This window comes from Mesoplodon bidens (assembly GCF_964165515.1).
Source record: "Mesoplodon bidens genome assembly, chromosome: 4".
NCBI classification, from domain to species: Eukaryota; Metazoa; Chordata; class Mammalia; order Artiodactyla; family Ziphiidae; genus Mesoplodon; species Mesoplodon bidens.
The window spans coordinates 136,878,442-136,902,947 of NC_138160.1; the positions used below are offsets into that span (position 1 = coordinate 136,878,442).

Sequence of the window (24,506 nt, forward strand, 5' to 3'; positions counted from 1 at the left end):
TAGTAAATGCTCTATAAATGTTAGCTGATAATAGTCCCCAAATATCAACAACAGCAATAAGAAGAAGAAAAAGAATACATATTACTACCTGGCACGGTCACTATTAAGCAGGGCAGCAAAGTCTGAGCACTATTTCTCCTTTGTCGGCAATGCTGTTGGTGGTGTCATATTCAAATAAAGATAAAGTAGATCACCTGCTTAGAAGTGACCTGTGGCTCATGAACTCTTTAATCTGCCTGATGCCGAGAGCTTGCTGGCTACCAAATCCCCAGTGTTAGGATTTCTGGTGTTACCTGCTTTATGGATTACTCAAGGGATACTTTGAAAATCAGTCTTCACTTACATCCTTGTTCATTATCTTGACTTCTTGCCGGGTCCTTTCTATTGCAAGGGAAGACAAAAGACACCTTCCCTGCTGCTCAAAGAAAAAGGCCTGATTTGATACTTGAAAATCTGGGGCCTCCTTCCTCTATTTTATGACACATCTGGATATTCTTAACCCTAATGTTCTGTTCTTGCATCTGTCTTGCTTTTTCAAGTAGGAAAATCAATTGATAAGATGTAACATGCCACCCTCAGTAACAAAAGATGACATCCGTATTTTTCTGCTAAACTAGACCCTTCACCAAAATGCTCTTACCAAAGTGGGGCTGGCTGGAGTTCTGCACCAACATCAGTCCTATAAAGGGCCATTGTCCAAATGAAAAGCTCTGAGCATTCATCCTCTGCCCTTGTGTTTTGAAGGTGCATTGCATTTCTGTCAGGAAGTTGGTGAGATTTTACAGACATTCTTCTCATGATCCTCAGAATCACAGAGAGACCCCTGCAAGCCTAAGCCAACCGGAACTGGAAAGCCATCAGGGATGGACCCCATGCCCTCTGACATCTGTGCAACTCCTAAAATCCATACATGCCGGCCAGCATACCATGGGCAAGAGCAAAGAGCTCTAAATGGATTTGGATGGAAACTAGCAATGTGAGTGTAAGCAGGTGACATGCTCTCTCCAGGTCTGTTTTCTTCTCTGGAATATGAAGGGTGTGTTAGATGACCGTCTGTACTTCAGTGGCTCTTCACTCAGCGTGAGCTGTGTGTTCAGTCACTGACCATGGTGGGAGGGGAGCGAGAGACTTGGGACGGCATGTTTCTCTTCGTTGTTTAGTTTATTTTCACTTGTCCAGGTAAGTCTCTACAAGTTCAGAAAGTAAATTTCTAAGCTACTTATGAAAAAAGAAAATTAATAAGCCAAAACCATCTGGAAAAAGAACTCTCCAAATGTTGGACTTTCTTCTTATTTTGAACACATGCACTATTAATAGAATGAGACGTGATCAGGGGGACAGCTCCAAGGCAAAGCCATCTCCATCAGGAGCTACCAAAGGCTGGCAGGGAAGGGCAAGGTTATAAGCCACTCAGAGCAGTCTTGTCCTGGGCTTTTACGACACACTACGAGTCCATGTAATTGACACTGAGCTCTTACAAGCCTTGCGTGGCCCCCAGAAGTGACATTTCACAACTGTCACTGACCACGGCCTGAGCATCCACACAGGCCTGCGTGTGATCTGACCCTCAGCAGCTTCCCCAGCCTCGTCTCCTGTCACTCTCAGTGGCCAGAGCAACAGGAACCATCACAGTCTGCTTCTGGTTCCTTCAACTCACCTAAGCAAAACAGTCTTTGCACACGCTATTCCATCTGCCTGGAAATTTGTTTCTGTCCCCTTGTCAGGGGAAAACTTACTCTTCTCTTAGGTTTTGGCATAAATGAGATTTCCTCAAAGAAGTCTTTCCTGACACCTCACTCCTCCTCACTCCTTTTATGGTCCCCCTTTTATACACAAGTCTGATGAGTTAGTTGTAAGTTGTGTTTAGCGTCTTTCTTCTCTATTTACATCATAATTTTGTGAAGACAGGGACTGTATCTGCCTGGGCTCCTGCACCTAGCTCCCCATCTGGCATGTAATAGATGCTTAGTATGAAGGAATGGAGGAAGGGATGATCCATTACCGACATAAGAATGATCTCTTACTGACACCTAAGAAAGGGCTATACTAGAAACAGCCAGTGGATTTCTCTGTTCTCCTGAAGACTTGTTTCTCCAAAGGCACCTCAGGAGGTATCAGATGAGCAAAGGCACGCGTCAATGGCTTCCGTCCAGAGCACCAAAAAATAGTGCATGCTAAAAGGTCTAGAGACGGCCCCACCCAGCTCTGAGAAAACATACAAAAATTGAGGCCAGAGAAGCAAAGGGACCTTCCCAGAGTCACACAGCTAGTTAATGGCAGAGTCAGGACTGGGATCCAGCTCTCCAGTCAGACAGCCGATCTTCCTCCTATTAGATCCAACCGACACTTATTAGCCACTTCTTAGGGCCTCATTACAAAGAGGGGAGGAGAGGGAGTCTCTTGTTTCTTTGGAAGCTCCATGCTGTCTCTCAATTTGGAGTAATCTCCCCAAGCCTGAACTGTCTTTCTCCACATGTCCAGAAAACAACAAATTTAAGTGCAGCTGGGAGTCAGTGGGGCCGGATACCCAGGGGCAACCAACAGAAGCAAAAACTGCTTCTGTCTGGAGCAAAAGGATTAAAGAAGGTCAAATGCTAAAGAGCAAGAATAACACCATATTGTCAGGGGCAGCTGGAAGGGGCCAGTGCAATGGAAAGGTCAGAACTGACTGGTGGTGGGGAAAATCTGATTCTTTCTCTACTGCTGTACTTACAGCAAGGAGATAGGCCCAGCAAGTCTAACACCACTCTTCATTCTACAAAGGATTTTCAGTTTGACCAAACTCCACTTCTGCTTTATTTTGGGATCCTGGCACCATTATACTTGACATGTCAATCTTTGTAATTACTGTGAAGGGAGATTTAATTCATTCGTATCTGATGCTCACAAAGCTAAATTTCGATCGCTTTCCATTTTAAAAAGCGAGGTGTTTTAAAACATCTATGCTTGAGCCAGGAAACTAAGTCCTCAGGTCAGAACTCATGAACAGTAAAATGTTCATCTTCTCAAAACTCTGTGATGACCTAGATAGAGGGGGAAAGGGGAGGAGGGAGGTCCAAGAGGGAGGGGATATATGTATAAGTATAGCTGATTCACTTCACTGTACAGCAGAAACTAACACAACATTGTAAAGCAATTTTACTCCAATTAAAAAAAAAAAAGAAAAAAAAAGTTCAAACTGTTTCTCAAAATAAAATAAAATAAAAACTCTTGATTAATACAGTTCTACTGATTTTTCAAATAAATATGAAGGTTTGTACAAATTCATAACAATTAAAAAAAAAAACCTTGATCTGAAGAACATCAGATCAGGGCCTTAACCCCACTCCCAGAAAGGGTGCTGGCCAGGCTCCCGACCTGCTCAGATTTTCCCAATGATCCCAGAGCAAGCAAGTCCCCCAACAGTGCAGAAAGGGGAGAGAGCAGAGGGAGGGAGGGAGAAAAACACATGCACACCAAAAAAAAAAAAAAAGATGTCCCCTAAAAAAAAATGAGCATTTAAACTGCTTGTCAGCCAGCTCCTTAACAAAGCCAGTAGTGTATTCACAGGCATTTGCATAAATGCTGCTGGTGAGTTCACCATAGTTGCTAGCGCTAATGGTCCAGAAAGTAATTTAGTCACTTCTCCCAGCATTCTATGTCAGAATGATGAGCACCAGCACTTTGCCTTGTTGCATATTAGATCATTGGATAATAAAGTGTTAGCGCATGCAAGCTGACAGGGTCCCTGCACTATAGCTTTTGAGGGCACTGCTTCTTGCCACAGGGGGAAAAAAAAAGAGAGAAACTGACACCATGGTAGGCCTTACACTCAGGTAAACACAACCTGAAACTCAGAAGAGCAACGATAGTACACTCCGCAGGCCCTCTGAAGATCCCCAGCACACAGGCCCCGGAGTCTGCCCAAGTGACGGGGAAGGCGTGGGAGGGGCACACAGGCCAGAGCTGTGCATTTACCGCCCATGGGGTCAGCTCAGCGGCTCTGATCCCAAGCCTATGCTTTTCCAAAAATCACAATCCTGAGAGCAGTTAGCTTCTGAGGCTGCTTCTCCCCACAACTGTACATCTTCTACAAAGCTGTTGCTTAAACAGAAAAACCTCACTGGCCTAAACTCTCTCATAAATATCTAGCCAAAGGAAATCTCAGTATTTATGAATGAAGAAAAAAATAGGAGGGAGGGCAATCACCACGAGATCCAGTGTGCCAGGATTCACCCTCTCTGGACCACACCAGAGTCTATGAAATGAATCCACCTTTGTCAACTCTCCTACTTGAAATACAGGGACAGTTATTCGAGCACAGAGGTCTTTGAGTCCATGGGTCACACAGGGAAGAAGGCGTGAATGTAACAAGTGGTCACTATTTCTCTTATATGCAGAAAGATGAGCCACGGAAGAGAACTTTCCTCCGACCTTCTGACAAGCGCGAGACAAACAGAGATGTGCAGAACGGCTCAAAATAATTCAGGCTACCTGTAAATGAGATGGTACGGAGCCCAGAAGGAGGGAAAACAAGACTCCTACAGGTCACCTAGGAGGTGAAAATACTGCGCGCAGTCTCGCTGTGGGGCAGCTGTGTGAGGTGGGGTGGAGGCGGGAGCGGCCGAGGAGGGCCATGGCTCTGTGAGTCTTAAACAGGGCATTTTTCAATGGCAAGATGAAGCATTACCATGCCCCCAAATTGATGCGAACTAGCAACTAAGTCCACTCCCACACATCACCAATGAAGAGCCCATAGTCACTCTCCACTGAGTAGATATTTATGTATCAGGGTGAAGCGTCTAAATGAGTGGGTGGTTATGTGTGGTTGGTTGATTCATTCTGCAGAGAAGCAGATTTCCACATTTTTGTCATTACTGAGAACCTCAAAGTGTCTGCCTTTTTATTCTTCTGGATAGAAGTGAAGTCAGGTTTTGGTGAGAGGGAGGCCCCCTAGCTGAAGGAGACAGGACACACCCAAGTCCCCAGTGATGGTTAGCCATGAATAAACAGTGAAATGTCATTATTTTCTTGAGTGACACGCTAAGAAGGACATGGCCATTTGTGGACTGGTCACCTGCAGCAGAGGAATAAAATGTTGTCTTTAAAACTTAGAATAGTTTGGGTTTTTTTGTTTGTTTTGTTTTACAAACTATGTGAATCTAAAAGGAAAGGTGGTGGCAATGGATAAATTAAGATTAGGTTTACCATACCTATACAAATACAGATTAAGTACATATATCAAAAAGACTGAGCACATAGCAAGGGAGGTCTACGGAACACTCTGTACTCTTTTTCATGGGAAAAGGATCTGTACATGAATCGATATATATGATGTACAAATGAACCAGATTGTGTACACCTAGGACAAACTGTATTCTAATCATTACCCCGATTAAAACAATTAAAACAACAGAAAAAAAACTTAGAATAAAGTGCTAGCCCAGCTGAAATATTAATATGATCACCTAGAAGGGAGAGTATTTGAGCTGGGAGGCAGCTTAGCAACGTTCTGATGCACAGATCTCAAAATGTGAGCCTGTGGCTGTCTTTTACCTAAGTGAATTTCCCCCCTGTTCCTCCCTTCAGGGGCTAAAACATTTGTAATTAGTTACCAGCAATTAAAAAATAGGAGAGTTTTACTTCTGGTCAAACTGGAGCATCTGACCCCACCGGGCTCTCCCTGCCCTGGGTGACAACTGCCTGGGGCTGGGGTCGGCAGAGCATGAACTTGTCCTTCTTCCGCAGTCTCCACCCAGCCCACTTCCCCTGTGCACGTGACCTGCCCCCACCCAAGGCACACATTTTTTTTTTTTTACCCCCTACAGATCATCCCTTTCATTTTACCAAGAAGGAAACTAAGGATCCCAAAAGGTAAGTCGACTTGTCCAAGGTCACACAAAGGCCAGAAATGAAGCTCAGACCTGAATTTGGTTTCCCGGCTCCTATTTCAAGGCTCTTTTTCCTCCGCATCATGATGTCAAATAATGTTCCTGACCACCAAGCCCTAGAGGCGTCCTGGCTACAGGTTGTTTTTTACTGGTTTGTGTTGGGATTTTTTTTTTTTGGTGGAGGGATGATTTATAAGGCATCGTGTGCTCTCCAACGACCTTCCCAAGGGCAGGCATAGGAGCTGGATGTGGTCTGCACTTGGAGCACATTTTGAAACTGTGAATCCATGACTGTTAGATACCAAACTGAGAGTCAAGTCTGTTCCCAGACAGGACAGTAACTAACCAGTCATAGTCGAAAACAAGACTTTAGCTTTTAAGCTAGTGCTGTCCAAATTGTACCGACTGAGTATTTACCTATTTTTTCCTTCTTCCTTTCACCTAAATATCTCTAATCATACAATGCCTGAAGTGACTCCAAGGGTATTAAAAGGCAACATCACTGTAAAGTGAGAATTAGAATAATTTTAAGTACAGAAATGGAACTAGGAATGTAATCATGAGCAGGTGTTCCAAATGGCCTCCTGCAAAAAGTAATATCCATACGTCTCAGCACTAATGAAACCATAAAGAAGTAGCTTTTGAAATACGATGGTTTACTTTAAGAAGACTGTAACTCTGGATTGGTAAAGAATCCCTTCTAAGAGTGTTATATCTGGCTAATTAATAAAAAAGTACAGTTTGTGTATTCCCTAATTGCAGGGGAAAAAATCAGGCAAAATGATGACAGTGGTGTGTTTATTAAATTGGGACGCTGACAGGGAAAGGAGTTTTCTACCTTATGAACTATATCACAGACAGCTCATGGCCCATCAAAAAATCAGACAATCGGGTGGTAGTTTGTGTGATAGTGTTTGTAAAAGAATCTGGATGACCTAGCAAACTGGAAAGTGAAGTGGGGAAATGAGTTAAGAGTTTAATTTGAGGAGACTGGAGAAAATCTACCATGTTGATTGATATCCAGTAGAGTCTCAGTCACTGTTTCTTGGGTGGGTGGATGGATGGATGAATGGATGAACAGAGGGATACATTATATATACATGCAGCACAGAAACATTTGGACATATGCAAAATCCAGCCTATAGTTCCTATGAGTGGCATTTACTTTCCTTTGTTCAAATTTTTGCCTGATTTCCTCCAGTCCACTCAAGGGTACAACTCATTAGCCATAAAATCAAGACAAATGTGACTTCTCCCCACCAAATTCTACCTACATAATGCAGACTGTATCATGTGTTAATGAGGGTAGGGGTTTGCACAGGGCATGGGAGGGACATTTAGTTTGGACTTTATATTCAGAAAACACCTCCAACCTAGACTTTGGACCTTATCTCCAAATGAAGTTAAGTAGGTAGTCACAGAGCTACACCAGCAGGACTGTAAAGACAGTGAAGTTCATTATACAAACCAGGTCAACCATAAACTTAAAATATATCATGATTTTTGTTGCCCTGTTTTGGCCTTTCATTATTTTTTAATCAAGTGGGAGCTTAAAATAAAGCAGGGGTCCAGTCCCCCTCTGTCTTTCAACCTGAAGGAAGGATGTGTCAGCCATTTCCAGGGTAGGGAACTATGCAACAAGAAAGGCTGGGCCTCAAAGACATCCTCCTGTCTTTAAATACTCAGCATCAATATTGTTCAACAGGACATTTGAAATTTGAAAAGGGGTAGAACATGTGGTGGAGTTGTAAGAAAGAAACCAAATAAATGCACAGTTACAGTAGCAATGCCAACCAATGAAAATGATTCGCCTACCATGTTCCAGATAAGAGGGCGTACCTTCCGAGGGGTCAAGCCTCCGAGCCCTCCGCCCATGCTTGGAGTTATTATGGACAAACATATTATCAGAGACTGCCAGGACATGGCCATCCACGTTGACTGTCGTAGACACCACGACCTGGAGACAGAAGAGAGAAATGAAGGAACATTTTAATATAAAAGCATGGAGGGTAATAAACTCAAGTTAAATAAATAACAGCTGGGAGCTGAAGAAAATTGCATAGCTATTTCACATAATAACTGGTGCTTATGCTGTACAAGTCTAACAAGAGGAGCTATTGATGAGTGGGTCTTTGGCATGGAACGCTTTTGATGCAGTTTTAAGTAAAATTGCACAGTTTATAGTTAGACAGCAGAAGGTACACTGTTAACCATAATTTTAACAGGAAGATCTTTATTAGCATATTTTTTTTTACACAAGGGTGGTTGTGTTTCACCTAAATTGCCCTTCAGTTTAGACACTGAAGCAGATATCACAGTTGATCATGCAAATAAAAATCTTTTGAATCTTTAAAATATTTCTCCCCCCCCCCCGCACTGCGTCAGGGTTAAGGGGATAGAGAAATGAAAAAGAGAGGTTTCAGTGAGAGCTGGGATGAAGCTTTCTCTCCTGGGTGTCTTTTTGGGGTTTCTTGTACTTTTTTTCTTGCCACATCAGTTTAGTTAATCAGACATCAGACCAAAGCCCTCCTCACCACCATCACCACCACCACCACCCCAAAATCCATGCTAATCAAGGGACTTGGAGCTGTGTCTCAAAGCCACAAAAAAGAAAATAAAGAAAACAAGGTAGCCCTGGCCCAAGGTACATTCAGCTACTGACTGAACGGAGTTTGCCGGAAGGAACAGAGGCAAAGGTGTTTTCTCAGAGAACTTTGACTAAAACACTGAGACGAAATGACCTACAGTTCTCCTTCTATTAAATGGGTAAGAGGATTAAAACCCAACCCCACAGAGATATGTTTATTCATGCGACCTCTTACAACCAAATATAATAATTGTCTGTAATTGCAGCTTCAGCACCCACCTCATGCTCTGACATGGGAAACAGCCATCAGCTGGCTCCCGTTTAATCCACCTATTATGTTGACTCATTAACTTTGCTCCACAGTTTATTTCTTCCTCCATTATCAGCCCCTGTCAGCCGCAAGCACCCCGCAGCACAGGGGGGACCTCAGGCTCTTTGATTGATCACCGATAGATTGACATGCAGATTAATTTAATTAGAATCACCTCACTTGAGAAATGAAAGACAATGGCAAGAGGGCTAATAGATCTGCTCTCATAATGAGGCGAACCTCCAGAGCCAAGGCTGAGGTTTTCTGATTTATTTTTGCTCAATTCCCCGGTTGCTTGGAAAGACTCGTGCTTTAATTGCTCTTGGTTTTGAGACGCCTAAGCCCCTGAAGAGGTGAAACGTTTTACAAGGATTGGCACATACTGAGGCCCCAGTTTCTGAGGAAGACTTTTCTCCAAGTTGGGGAAAGGGGACCCTGACTTCTAGAGCCTTGTGCAATGCTACGATTTCATCACCTGAGTTGGGCAGAGGGGAAAATGCTAGTCCTGGGAACCGTATGCCCTGCCTGGCAAAGCACCCTGCCCCCAATCCTGTAGACCTCCACCAATGGTTGCCATACTTAAAAGTTCCACTGTCCCCCTCTTTGACCTAAGGGCATCCTGGCAAAATATGGCGGATTCCCTTCCCCCTTGCCTTCAAGATGGCAACCAAATTTTTTGTTGTTGTTGTTTTCCTTCGGGCCCTCCCCTCTGCGGACCCAAAGCCCTGCTCCTTTTATCAAGGATCTACTATTTCTCAGACCCATGAAGCAACACTGTGGTCATCCTGCCGTGGGGTCTCCCAGGGATGACTGCTGGGGAGGGCTTCTGTGGGATCCCCTCCACCCTCCCTCAGGGTCTTCACCTTGACCCCCCCAGCGGGACTTGGACCCTCGCCTGATTTTATTTTTTATCTCTATTTTGTTAAAATGCAAAGTAAACAATTAAGAGAGTCCATTCAGGGACTCAGGGTATTCTCTTTAGTCATTGTGAAACCCAAAATTCCAGCCAGGGCAAGTCATTCATGGAAGGATGCAGTAAGTTTGAAGCAGTAGTTTGCAAAGTGGTTTTTCTCTTTCTTCATGATTGATCAACCAGATGGGACAGCCTGAAGTTTCTGTGTATGTCTCATCAATTGTAGGTTAATTTAAAAGAAGAAGGAAGAGGAGGAGGAGGAGGGAGAGGAGAAGAAAGTTCTCTATTCTTCTATTTTCAAAAAGTACTATGAGTGGTGGCAGAGTCTATATTATTTAAAGTAACGGAAACTCACTTTTCTTTTTAGTTCAGGAGATGACTTCGTGGGGCATTTAAAATTATGTAACAGAGCTGGGTCTTTCAGAGAAATTTTGATTTACTGCAAGACCACAATTGAGTGGTCACTGGAGTCGTTAGCTGAAGAAACTATAAAAGGAATGACAAACGGTATCTGTTCACAGTGTCAGGAAATACAGAAAGTGGTTATTCTAGATGTCTGTCTTAAGAAAAAAAAAGGCAATGACAATCCACCATGCACCTGTAAGACTGAGTGCTACAGGCTTAAAATATTCAGTATCATTTAAAGACCCTGTCATCTAATTCCTACATTGAACAAAAATATCGAAACGGTTAAGAAAAAAAAAAAAGAAAACTACACCCTATATGTTTAAGAGATGGATCACCAAGACCACATGTGCAGTAAGATCATTTCATTGAAAGACCAGTTACAATTGGAGAAAGATGATACAGAGAACCCTCATGCCTTTAATTTCTAGAAAATAAACACCTAATATGTTCCTAAAAAACTCATAACACAACATATTTTAACTTCCCTACCCTGTAATAATTTCTTTCATTCCAATTTGGAAAGGATCAGGCTATAGTTAAATAAAATAAATGCTGCAATTAATCCACAGAGCAACTTGTAAAAAAAAAAATCTAATAGTGAGATGCAAAGGGAACACTGAAAAGTCCTTTGAAAATAAGCCTCTAGTGGGAGGGAAAAGGGCCTTTACAGTTTAAACACAAGATTAACGAGGTGCTGACACATTCATGCAGGCAAGGGGACAGATGGACCTGCCAAATCTTCCACCTTCCAAAATTGTGTCAACAAAACCCAGCTTGAATTTGAGACAGATAAACATGGAAAATGATTTTACACTTGGACTCGACCACCCCTTCCCTTTCAACCTCCTTCCTCACTCCCGTGACCCAGGGTAAGATGAGGAACAGGTATATTTAGAATTTTATGATATCTGTTATAATTAAAACTTTACTCTCTAGTATTGTACTAATACAATAATCACACATGTGGCTGTTTAAATTTAAATTAAGTAAAATTTAAAATTCCATTGTTCCCAAGTTTCCATAGCCACATTTCAAGTGGTCAGTAGCCACATGTGGCTGGAGGCCACTATAATAGACAGGGCAGTTATAGAACAGTGCAGAATATTCTACTGGACAGTGCTGCTATAGAATGGTTTTGAAATAAATTGTTCCAACTTATTCATGAGGATGCTCAATTTATTCCTCCTGAAATAAGTATTAAGCCAGGTGGACATGTTTAGGGTTGTATACATATATATTTTTATCCCTGTATTTTTTGGAAGTAAATTTCTATTTGGGGGAGGGGCATGGCTTTTTAGTATAGCAATCCAGAGATGTGCTGATGAATACCCACTGTGTTCCATGGTATCTTCTGTTTGCATCCAACCCTCCAGGTGAGGGGATAAAAAGGGCGAAGGGAAGTTCACAGGTATCCACAGACTTTGGAGATTTTACAATGAAGTTTCTGACTTCTTGGCTCATATCAGTGGTTCAGAAATTTGCTCTGTTATATCCTGGATCTAAATTCTCTGAGGGTTATTATTTTTATTATCTACCCCCAACTATTTAGAATTAGAAAGAATTCAACACAAAATTTATGACTTTTGACTCTCAATCTTTCCTAGCTGATGTGTCTTTGGCCAGGTAACTTAACCCCTCTAAGCCCCAGTGTCCCTGACTCTCAAATGGATATGATAATAGTACCTAACTCATAAGGTTACTGTGAGGCTTATATTAATTTAAAGTGGTTAGCATGGTTCCCAGTTCTTATAGAGCAAATGTTAGCAGTGGTAGCATAGTTGTTGCTTTGTTGGTGATCTCATCAAAAAGTTCAAGAGCCTATAAACTGTTATTTTAAATACAAGGCTACAGAAATTATTTCTTCTACATTCACTTCTCTATCAGTTTAACACTGAAATTTTACAAATTTAAAGACCTTCGTGCTCATGATATATAATTATATAATTTAGACCTCTTGTGAATTGCAAGTTTCAATGGTTTATGTAATTTTGCTTTCTATAAACCATTTTCCTATTGGCCTTTTACATTCTAGGCTTGAAATGAAATAAAACCTTACAGCTTTGAAAACAGTTCATAAATTTTCTGCATCTTATCAATGCAGTCTAGTTTCCCCAATACTTCATTTGAATGAGGGGTTCTCTGAGAGTTTTCTTACTGGTAATTATTTCCTTGCTCTCATTCCTTAGGTTGTCCCTCTTCCCTTCCTATCAAGCCGGAGACCTTGTATGTCTCAACTATATTATCTCAGATTCATGAAGCATGATCTCTGTCTCATGAGCAGATTTTCAAAAAGACACAAGCAGCTAAATTCAGTCATGAGTGGCAGATCACATTAACAAAAGTAATAGCTCATGTGGAAGAAGGGGTTAGGACAGAAGCAACAAAAAGAGTTGAAATCTGTATCTTTAAATATTTCTAGAACAAATACAGCGCTGGGGGAAAATTAAATCATAAAAATATTTTCACTGTTTAAATTTAGAATATTTTGGTAGGCAGTACCTCCCTCTAAACTATAACCACTTTAGCAACTTAATTTTGAATAATGATTTAAAAATTATAAATCTTGGTTTTCAATGCTAATATATGATAATTCAGTGTAAGGAAATTAGTGCTAAAGTTGGTCTATTACATGGCTTCCTTACCTCGGGGTTTAGCTTATTCTATGTTTGCACTAATTCAGAGCCCTTAATAATGAGGCATGAAATGCATTGACCAGAAGTACATGAAATAAAAAGGCATTAAGCAACATTCCATGGAATAATACTCGGCAATAAAAAGGAACAAGCTATTGATACATCTGGATGAATCTCCTGAGAATTATGTCAAGTGAAAAAGCCAATACCAAAAGGCTACATACTGCATATTATGGGCTGAATTTTGTCTCCCACAAAATTCATGTTGAAGTCCTAACCCCAGAACCTCAGGATGTGACTATATTTGGAGATAGGGCCTTTGAAGGGGTAATTAAGTTAAAATAAGGCTGTTTGGGTGGGACTTAATCTAATCTGATTGGTGTCCTTATAAGAAGAGGAAATTTGGGCACACAGGTGTTCATGCAAAGAGGAAAGACCATGTGAGGACACAGTGAGAAGGTGGCCATCTGCAAGCCAAGGAGAGGCCTCAGAGGAAACCAAACCTGCTGACACCTTGAGCTGGGACTTCCAGCCTCTAGAACTTTGAGAAAATACATTCCTGTTTTTAAGCCACCTGGTCTGTGGTATTTTGTCACAGCAATGATAGCAAACTAGTACACTGCATGATTCTATTTATTTATTCTTGAAATAGCAAAAGTTTAGAAATGAAGAACAAAGTAGTGGTTGCCAAGGATTAGGGACAGAGGGAAGGTGGATGGGGCTACTATAGAAGGACAACAGGAGGGATCCTTGTGTGGACAGAAATGTCCAATATCTTGACTGTAGTGATAGATACACAGACCTACACATGATAAAATTTTATAGCACTAAAAGCATACACACACAGATGAGTACAAGTAAAACTAGTGACATGTGAATAACATGGATGGATTGTATCAATGTTTATATCCTGTATAAATACTGTATAGTACAATGTAATATTGCTCAATGGTTTTGTAAAATATTACTATAAGGTAGACTGGGTAAAGGATACACAGGTTCCCTCTGTATAATTCTGAACAACTGCATGTGAACCTATGATTATATCCATAAAAAAATTCGACTAAATAAAAGGTATCAGCAACCAGAATGTCCTTCAATAGATAAATGGATAAACTGGTAATCCCCAGAATGGAGGATGATGCAGCAAAAAAAAGAAATGAGCTTATAGTACCCAAAGCAATCTACAGACTCAATGCAATCCCTATCAAATTACCAATGGCATTTTGCACAGAGCTAGAGCAAAAAATTTTACAATTTGTATGGAAACACAAAAGACCCCAAATAGCTAAAGCAACTTTGAGAATGAAAAATGGAGCTGGAGGAATCATGCTCCCTGACTTCAGATTATACTACAAAGCTACAGTAGTCAAGACAGTATGGTACTGGCATAAAAACAGAAATATAGATCAATGCAACAGAATAGAAAGCCCAGAGATAAACCCACACACATATGGTCACCTTATCTTTGACAAAGGAGGCAAGAATATACAGTGGAGAAAAGACAGCCTCTTCAATAAGTGGTGCTGGAAAAACTGGACAGCTACATGTAAAAGAATGAAATTAGAACACTTCCTAACACCATACAGAAAAATAAACTCAAAATGGATTAAAGACCTAAATGTAAGGCCAAACGCTATCAAACTCTTAGAGGAAAACATAGGCAGAACACTCTATGACATAAATCACAGCAAGATCCTTTTTGACCCACCTCCTAGAGAAATGGAAATAAAAACAAAAATAAACAAACAGGACCTAATGAAACTTAAAAGCTTTTGCACAGCAAAGGAAACCATAAACAAGACAAAAAGACAACTTATGGAATGGGAGAAAATATTTGCAAATGGAGCAACTGACAAAGGATTAATCTCCAAAATTTACAAGCAGCTCATGCAGCTCAATATCAAAAAAACAAACAACCCAATCCAAAAATGGGCAGAAGACCTGAATATACACTTCTCCAAAGAAGACATACAGATTGCCGACAAACACATGAAAAGATGCTCAACGTTACTAATCATTAGAGAAATGCAAATCAAAACTACAATGAGGTATCACCTCACACCAGCCAGAATGGCCATCATCAAAAAATCTAGAAACAATAAATGCTGGAGATGGTGTGGAGAAAAGGGAACCCTCCTGCACTGTTGGTGGGAATGTAAATGGATACAGCCACTATGGAGAACAGTATTCAGATTCCTTAAAAAACTGAAAATAGAACTACCATATGACCCAGCAAATCCACTACTGGGCATATACCCAGAGAAAACCATCATTCAAAAAGATACATGTACCACAGTGTTCATCGCAGCACTATTTACAGTAGCCAGGACGTGGAAGCAACCTAAATGTCCGTCAACAGATGAATGAATAAAGAAGATATGGCACATATATATAATGGAATACTACTCAGTCATAAAAAGGAACAAAATTGAGTTATTTGTAGTGAGGTAAATGGACCTAGAGTCTGTCATACAGAGTGAAGTAAGTTAGAAAGAGGAAAACAAATACCGTATATTAACGCATACATGTAGAATCTAGAAAAATGGTACTTATGGACCCAGTGGCAGGGCAGGAAGAAAGATGCAGACATAGAGAATGGACTTGAGGACACAGGGCAGGAAGGGGAGGCTGGGACATAGTAAGAGTGTAGCACTGACATAAACACACTTACCAAATGTAAAATAGATAGCTAGTGGGAAGCAGCCGCACAGCACAGGAGATCAGCTTGGTATGTTGTGATGACATAGAGGGGTAGGATAGGGAGGGTGGGAGGGAGGCTCAAGAGGGAGGGGATATGGGGATACGTGTATGCATATAGCTGATGCATTTTGTTGTACAGCAGAAACTAACACAACATTGTAAATCAATTATACCCCAATAAAAATGTATAAAAAATAATAAAATTTAAAAAAAGGAATGAGCTATCAAGGAACAAAAAGACATGAAGGAACCTTAAATGCAAGTTGCTAAATGAAAATAGCCAACCTGTAAAAACTATATACTGTATGATTTCAACCATATGACATTTTGGAAAAAGCAAAACTATGGAGATAGTAAAAAGATCAGTGGTTGCCTGGAGTTTGGGGAGAGGGAGGGAGGGATGAATAGGTAAAGCACAGAGGATTTGGGGGGTGGGTGGGGAATGAAACCATTCTATATGATACCGTAATGGTAGGTACATAACATCATGAGTTTGTATAAACCCAAAGAATGTACATCATAGTGAGTCCTAGTGTAAACTATGGATGTTAATTAACAATATTGTGTATCAATATTGACACATCAATTGTAACACATGTATCACACTAATGCAAGGTGTTAATAATAAGGGAAACTGGGGAGGGGGTATTAAGGGAGTATATGTGATCTCTTTGTACTTTCCCCTCATTTTTCTGTAAACCTAAAACTGCTCTACAAAATAAAGTCTACGGATCAAAATTCTACCCTCTACTTCACACAGCCCACATTCTACATCCAACCTGTCTACTGAACTACTCTTTGTAGTCTCCTCCAACAAGTCACAAGGGACCCAAGAGATCAGCCAATCTAGTGGCTTCCAACTACAAGTTTTCAAATGTTGTACTGGGGACAACATTTCAGAGAGGGCATCCTAAATTCATCCATAGTAAGGATGCATACCAAAACATTCAGTAACCTTCCTTTATTGATATGGGATCATAACAGTTCTATGTGGAAACACGGTTATCTCATGCACACGCGAAGCTCTAAATTGGCAGTTTCACATGGCTTTGACTAATTTTAAAATAGACAGTGTGATTCTTACTCAATAAATGCAATTACGTTGAAAAATATGTCACCACAAGACGTCTGTAGGAGAAAATCACAAAAGGAGTCCTTAGTAGTTATGATACTGCAAATTTGTCCAATGCCTCCTTTTACAGCTTGGAAAACTGAGGTCCAAGAGACTTAAAAACATCCTCAAGGCCATAGGACAAATTAAGAGCAGAGGCAAACCTGAAGGGAAACTTCAGACTCCAGGTCCACTTCTCTTGCCCACAACAGCTTCTGGCCTCTCAAGACAAGCTCCTGGCTTAGGCCCTCTCTCCCCTGCTTCTGGTCTCTTCCAGTACACTTCGCTGTGTCTATCTGGCTGACCATACTTTAGGTATTATTTACATAAAAATGGTCTGCTGCAGTTGGGTCTTCATTAACTCTGTCCTTTAAAATATCCTTGACTGATATGAAACGAGATATTCTCTGAAACCAGTCTGATTGCTAGTTTCTATCTGGTTGAAAGAGCCCAAATAACTCATTAAAAATTATGGAGGACGCATGAACCTACAGGATGTAACAGAGTGGAACTGCAGGAGTGAGGGAGCGAGTAGCTGCATTAAATCCGCCCTTTAAGGCTCAAGGCAAAAATCGCTCTTCTTTTAACAGTAAGACAAGAACAGACACTTCTAAATCCTCAGATTCTTGTGCTAGACTAATTTGGACTATTGGAAACTAGACTCAGCTTCTGTCTCCTGAACTGTGACACACTGTAGACATAAAAAGCTCATCATTGATCTGAACCTAGTTTCTCTCTCTCTGGATCAGGATACTTTTGATGACTCTTAATGGTGTCATTAGCATTTAACTGGTGCTCTCCATTTATGTGTTCCCATTGGCCATTTTAAGTAGCAGTAAGCCCAAACATACAGAACTGCCATGCGTGCTCTCTGCCGATGGGACCGTGGCACACAGGTATGGAAACTGGGAGAAAGAAAGTAGCATATTAGTCATCAGCTCAGTTTCCAGGGTCAGACAGTGCTGAGTTTGAACCCCGACTCCATCATTTACTAGTCTGTAACCTTAGATAAGTCATTTAATCATAGGAATAAGTGCCAGGCATTATTCTATGTACTGGAGAAGCAGCAATGAACAAGACAAAGTATTCGCCCATCAAGAGCTTAGTTCCCATTGGGAATAAAAAAGGGTTTTCAGACAATACATAAATAAGCAATGAAAGCAAGTTTTGGAATGTGACAAGTTCCAAGAAGAAAATAAAATGAGGAGAGGGTTGTGACGCCTAGATGAGAGCTACTTTTGAGTGGATGATTAGGAAGGCCTCTCTAAGGAGGTGACATGTTAGCTGAAATCTGAGTAATAAGAAGTATCCAGCCATTTAATGATATGGCAGAAGAATTTCCAGGGGGATGGAATAGCAAGAGCAAAAATCTTGAGGCAGGAATGAGTTTAGTATATTTGGGGAAGAGAAATGATGGAAGAGAAAGGCAGCCAATGTGCCCATTTGGAGGAAAGTAAACAAGGGGAAAAGGGTAGAAAAATAAATAAAATTATACATGTAAAACACTTAGTACAGGGTCTCACACATACTAAGAGCTCTATAAGTTACAACCTAAAAAGTGGAAGAATATAAGAATACCTTCTGTTGGTAAGTCTCAGTAGGTATAGGCATCCTCAGAACCGATATCCATTGGCAACACTGATCAAACCAAACACTTTTACATCTATCGTTTAATGTATTTTACATTTTTTCAATAGCAACTGTACTTAATGTAGGAATATATTTCCTCCTAGTGAAGAGCTACCACTCATCAAATCCCGTTCATAAGGATTCCTTTTCAGTGATGCATATTTTCTGCCAAGGCCCAGCATAAGGCTCATGCCAAAATACATATTTGCCCAGTAAGCCGTAATGGTTTAATATATCAGGTTGAAAATCCACCATTTGCATTTACCATGTTATGTGAATTAATCCTGTATTCTGAAACTATCATTAGAGCTGCTTTCAGTATAATTAATCAGCATGGTGCATCTTGAAATTCTTCTGTAGGAAGAGAGGGATGGCAGCTTGGGCCCCTAGCATTCTGTTGGTAAAGAATTTAATTGCAAGATGTGCTGTTTGTCAAAATAATATAAGACAGGGGGCGGGGGACAGTGGGAGAGAAATAAAAGGGATAAGAATATTTCCTTCTTTATTTAAGCGCCTTTAAAAGCAGACCGAAACTGCAGGGGTTGGGCATATATTTTAAGAATCCTCTAATCATACACTGTGGGCTTCTGAATAAGTAACAAGGATTCTCCAAAATTTATAGAATTCACCCAAAAAAGGGGGGCAGAGAGCTGCCTTTTAATGTCATTTACCATGTCATCATTTTTGAAAGACGAGACATTTTTGGTGGGAATTTGGGAAGAATAACCGGGTCATTTCTCCTATTTCCGAACCCCTCACTCCAAATGACTAGTAAGTGAAAGAAGATTGTTCGTTTCCTCAGATAAACGTGAGATAAACATGAATTGGGGCCTTGCCCTTCTCTCTGCTCAAAAAATTCTTTTGGCTTTTCTCAGAATGAGTTATTTCTTTTTTGCGGTACGCAGGCCTCTCACTGTTGCGGCCTCTTCCGCTGTGGAGCACAGGCTCCGGACGCGCAGGCTCAGCGGCCATGGCTCACGGGCCCAGCTGCTCCGCGGCATGTGGGATCCTCCTGGACCGGGGCACGAACTGGTGTCCCTTGCATCAGCAGGTGGACTCTCAACCACTGCGCCACCAGGGAAGCCCTAGGATGAGTTATTCTTATCCATTATCTCGGAGCTTAAAAGTCCCCTCCTCAGAAGTTTTCCCTGGTCACCTGCTTTAAAGTAGGTTCCCATCCCTGATCCCACACTGGTATTCTCTCTCATAATATTCTGTTTCACTTCCTTTATAGCAATAATTAAAAATGTTAATGATGTGTAATTATTTGTACACAGAATAGCAGCTGATGGTAATCGTTCCTTATATACCCATTTTCTCTTCTTCTTGGGTGGTACAACTAGACACTCTCAGGTCCCTCAGTGGTTACACATGGCTGTGTGACAGACTGCTAGCCAGTAGAATGTGGGCAGATTTGACAAGGATCACTTCGAAGACCAGGGTTTAAGAAGTCCACGTGCCCCCTGCATGCACTCTTTACCCTTCAACTGGATGGAAGGAGACAACGAGGTTCTAGGGAATGGTGGAGACACAGGTCCCCAAACTACTTCATGTATAAGATCTGCTCACCAACCAGGAACACCTGCCTTGTACCATTACATTAGCAGGAAATAACCTTCTCTTGTACATGAGCCATTATATATTCTTTGGTCTATTTCTTACAGCAGCTAGTATTAACCTAACTAATAGACCCTGACTAGAATATAAGAATATAAGTTTCTATATTAGGGCAAACACTCGGTCTTTTTTGTTCATCACGGTACACTCACCACCTCCCATGTCAATAAATACTACTGAGTGCAGGCATGCATGCAGGAACAAAGATATCTTACATTTATGTTCACATGTAGTTACAGAGCTAACATTTATACACAGATAGAGATTTACATCCTATGGAAAACTTTGTTAAAGAGATAAGATGAACCTGGAAATTTACTTCCCAGCCTCCAGGTATTATGGTATCTACTGTGATGACAGCTTGTACCCAATTCTTATTCCTCCCCTCAACACCCCACTCTGCCAGCCCCAACAAGGAAAGCTATTGATAAGGATTTAAATCTTAACCTTGAATTGTCTAGCTCCTGTCAGTTAAAAACCAGACCTGTGACATGGCTTTAACACAGTCCTTTGACATTAGCGTGTTTTTAGTGTCAAGATGAAGAAATGGGCTCATTTAGTCACAGTGAAATTCTCCCTGTCATGAGCTGTCTTCATTCACAGCTTTCCCTCCTTCTCTCTTCCTCCCCATGTCCCCACACCCGCCAGAACTGAATGAAGCCTGTATCCCCCGTTATATTTAAGCAAGTTTGTTACCCTAACCACAGCCTGGGGATTTCAAAAGAAAACATCCACTATAAAAAAGAAAAGAAAAAGAAAAAAGATTGTACCAGATTCTCTACAAGGTTTATTCCATACTGCCTTAAAGTATGATCACAGCCGAGCTCTACAGAAAGTGATTAATTTCTTGAAAACGCTAAGGTCACACTAATTGACATGACCTGTGTAATTAAGCAGTCTCTGTTTACACACCAGAAGCTCAGTCGCTGTGAGTCTGAGTTTGCTTGACAGAAAGTCTTTACGTGTCAAGAGATCAACAACCTTTCTTATGTCCTCCTCAGTCACCTACACAGGCCCCTGATTGCTGTTCAGAGGAGACACGCTCTGGCATGGCTGCATGACGATCAGGCTGGCCCGGTAAGCATACAAAACGGGGTGAGAGAAAAAGCGGCACCCACGACAGGTGGGGGGAGCCCACTGAATTGGCAGAAGAGTGCCTTCTCACTCAGATGTCTCCAGGCCTCGGGTTTTCAGTAGAACGGGGAAAAGTCACATTGAGATGTAAAGAGTAGAACGGAGTTTTCTCGTGCCAAAATGACACTCTCTCACTCCCCCCACCCGCTGCCCAGAGGCAGCAGTGACATCAAAATATTTGAAACCAGCTTCCCAATTAGCGTACTATGAGAAAAACGATGGAAATCAATGCCTATTCATAGGAAAAGTCCCACCAATGTTTCTAGGACACACCTCTGTCAGCCAGGGTAGCTGCAGGGAAAACTAATCCTCCCACTCTTGGTTTAGTTCTAACAGTTGGGAACTTCAGTGTGATTTCTGAACAGAGCTCTCTGAGCTGTCAGGGGCCACTGGACTCAGGCTTCATTTGGTGAGGGGTCTTTCTTGCCCTGGAGAACTGGCTAAAACCTCCATCGATTAGGTGAAGCGCAGGCAGTTTTCTGAGCGACAGCTTCTTTCTCTAAAGTTCACATGAATAAACACGGACCAACACTGTGGCTCTGATCAGAAACAGTGCTCAAGTTCTTCCCCTTCCACACAACTCCACGCACTGCTTGATGAGCTTTGCTGGCATCCCAGTGTCCCTCATGCAGACGGTATCCTTAGGTTCTATTCAGGGCAAATACCCCTTTTGAAAATGCTCCTCAGCTTTCCCGGGATTCTAACACATATTCACGGGTAGCCACTGGGGCTCTCAGATGTCGAGAAACCTCTTTACGGCCTCACTAAGTATCTGCCTACAGGCTCTGGACAAGTTATTTACTGTCCCATGACACTAGAGAACATCTGAGTCTGACTGGGTTGAATCACTGCCTCACTACTTAGTAGATGGGTGACTTTGGGCAAATTGCTAAACTTCAGTTTCCTCATCTGTAAAATGGGAATAATCCCTATTTGCACATTCCTAAACCTTATTTGCATATATTGTGAAGATAAATATGATAACTCATGTAAAATACTTAGCACAATACCTCTCACATAGTGAGTACCCAATAAATGTTAGCTTCATCATCATCATTACGGACAATGTCCATAGTCATACATCAAGGTACACACATGGACACATATAGTCATACATATGTCTACGGAACACCCTGAAATGCAGAAACAAATGTCAACAGTCATCTCCCCAGCACTTAAGGCAGTTAGGAATGAACCCAGGCAGGGAACACAGGAAGAGAAGCCAGCTTGGGGTGGAGGCTCATGCACAAAAAAAACCCGAGGCTGACAATGGAGTTTAGGGCTCATTGAGTTTAAGTTGCTAGATATTTCCAGGGAGAGTCAGAGGTCATCAGGTATAGGACTAAACCAGTGATTCCCAACCAGGGGCAATTCTGCACTCCCACCCCTACAAGGGGACATTTGTCAATGTCTGGAGACATTGTGGTCTGTCATGACTGTGGTGGGGGGATGGTCTCTCTACTGGTATCTAGTGGGTAGAGGCCAGTGATATCTACTAAACATCCTATGATAAACAGGACAAATCCACCCCCCCCCAAACAAAGGGTTATTCAGTCCGAAATGTCATTTGTGCCCAGGCTGAGAAACCCGATACTGAACTAATGACCCAGCTTTAGTTTATAGCAAATATTCTCTCCAAAAGCTTACATTTATATTTGATCATGTGCAAATTAGTTATGCTTACAAAATACTGTCTTTTGCGAACTCAGCAGAATATCATTTTTACTCCATTTTACAGTTGAGGAAATTGAGGTTTTGCAGAAATCTAACTCATGCCTCCTTGACTTAATAGCCCTTATGCTAAACAAAGAATAACTATTTTGTCTGTAAAAAATAAAGCATTCTAGATACTCTCAAAAATAATAGACTGAGTTGGTTCTCATCTCATCCAAGAGCTACATTCCTATAATTCAAAGCTTTCAGACATTTCACTGGCAGGTCCTGTGAAGAAAAACAAGGCCCCAGAAGTCTTACACACATACTCTTTGAGATTCCTGGTGTCACCAAAGTCCACCTCTAACTCTTCTGCCCTGAGAAGCACAGTAAAGTTGATCCCAGTATTCATAAGGCATCACACATGTCTACCAGACACGTTTATTACACATCGATTGGTTCGTGCCTGGATATGCCTCGTTCTTAATGCAAGTTTGGTCAAAGGAGATCTATGGCCCATTTCAAGGCCAAGGTAAGTGACAACACAGTTTGTACTGAAACCCAACCTCATGTTCCAAGACACTTAGCAACACATACTTAATAGCATCACATGTTTCACCAGCAAAACTGACTCCAACTCAACACAAAATGTCCTGGGTGGGAATGAAAGCACCCAAGTCTACCCACTTGGTCAGAAGCTCCCCAGGAGAAATATTTTCCAGAACACTAGGAATCTAGGGATTCTCCCCATTTATCTGTCAGGACAAAAGGTGGCAAGGCCAAATGATTCCCAGAACTGCTTCAGAATCTCAGGAGAGAATGTCTTCTTTCTACTGAATTTGTTCTTTCATGAGACTACTGAGTCTCACCTATTAAAAATAATCATCTTGTGGGAGGGAGGGAGATGCAAGAGGGAAGAGCTATGGGGACATATGTATATGTATAACTTATTCACTTTGTTATAAAGCAGAAGCTAACACACCATTGTAAAGCAATTATACTCCAGTAAAGATGTTAAAAATAATAATAATAAAAATAATCATCTTGGAGACTAAGAGATCTTGACATCCAAAAATCAGTGCCCAGAATCATCCCTTCCCTTTCTCCCATCGGAGAATATACAGCTAAAATTTGTCAAGATCCTCTCAGAGATCATATATTTCAATCTACACTTAAAGCAGACTAACTATACCTAAGAACATACCTTAAGCACCATGCTATTTTTCACTGACAGACCCCATGGGCATCCATAGATGAATCATTACTCTGGCGGAGAAACTAACATTGACCATGCAAATGAGTCAGTCATAAAATTAGACGGAGAGCAACACAAGGGTCTAGAACCTTGCTACTCAAAGTGTGGTCCATGGCTTTGCCATCACTTGGGAGCTTGTTAGAAAGGTAGAATTTCAGGCACATCTCACGCCTCAATTAGCATTTTAACAAGATCCCCAGAGGATTCTCAGCACTTCAGGGCTTGAGAAGCATGTATCTAGAACTTAGCAACCCTTCCTAAAACCCAACCAGCATGTCTGTGTCTTGGAAGTTAACACATGTATTTTCACATCTTTTTTCCTTTAGTAAATGTATAGTTATATGAGGTTAACATACCACTCATGCTTTAAATGGTGGCCGATATGACTGATGCTTGAAAACATTTACATGTTGCTGTACAAGGACATTTCTGAAACAGACTGAGTGTCACCCATACCGCCCTAGATACGCTCTGCTTCTTCAGGGGTCCATTTTTAATAGATAATTACTGACAACAATTTCCAAGATTGGAAAAGGAAAACAGAGAGAAAGGAAGGAGGAAGGTGACATCATTCCAAAACAGCACAAAGCTCCTATTTACCAGTTTTCTACCTGTAGAACTTTCGGCAAAGGATGCATCATTTTGTATGTATTTCACTTAACCTGCAGTGGTTTAAGCTTATG

The 24,506-nt window shown here is 41.3% G+C and overlaps 1 protein-coding gene across 4 annotated transcripts in view; it reads right to left on the reverse strand.

Moving 5' to 3' along the window:
* The window catches only part of EBF1 (EBF transcription factor 1), a 393,734-nt gene that overhangs the window by 116,546 nt on the left and 252,682 nt on the right, over positions 1-24,506 (reverse strand). For 2 of the 4 annotated variants that reach the window (XM_081233788.1, XM_081233787.1), the window contains exon 8: positions 7,710-7,827. In XM_081233788.1, the coding sequence (XP_081089914.1) occupies positions 7,710-7,827 (118 nt within the window). Of the gene's footprint in view, positions 1-7,685; positions 7,828-24,506 lie in introns of all 4 variants that reach the window. The other 2 variants (XM_081233786.1, XM_081233785.1) reach the window with 1 other exon arrangement.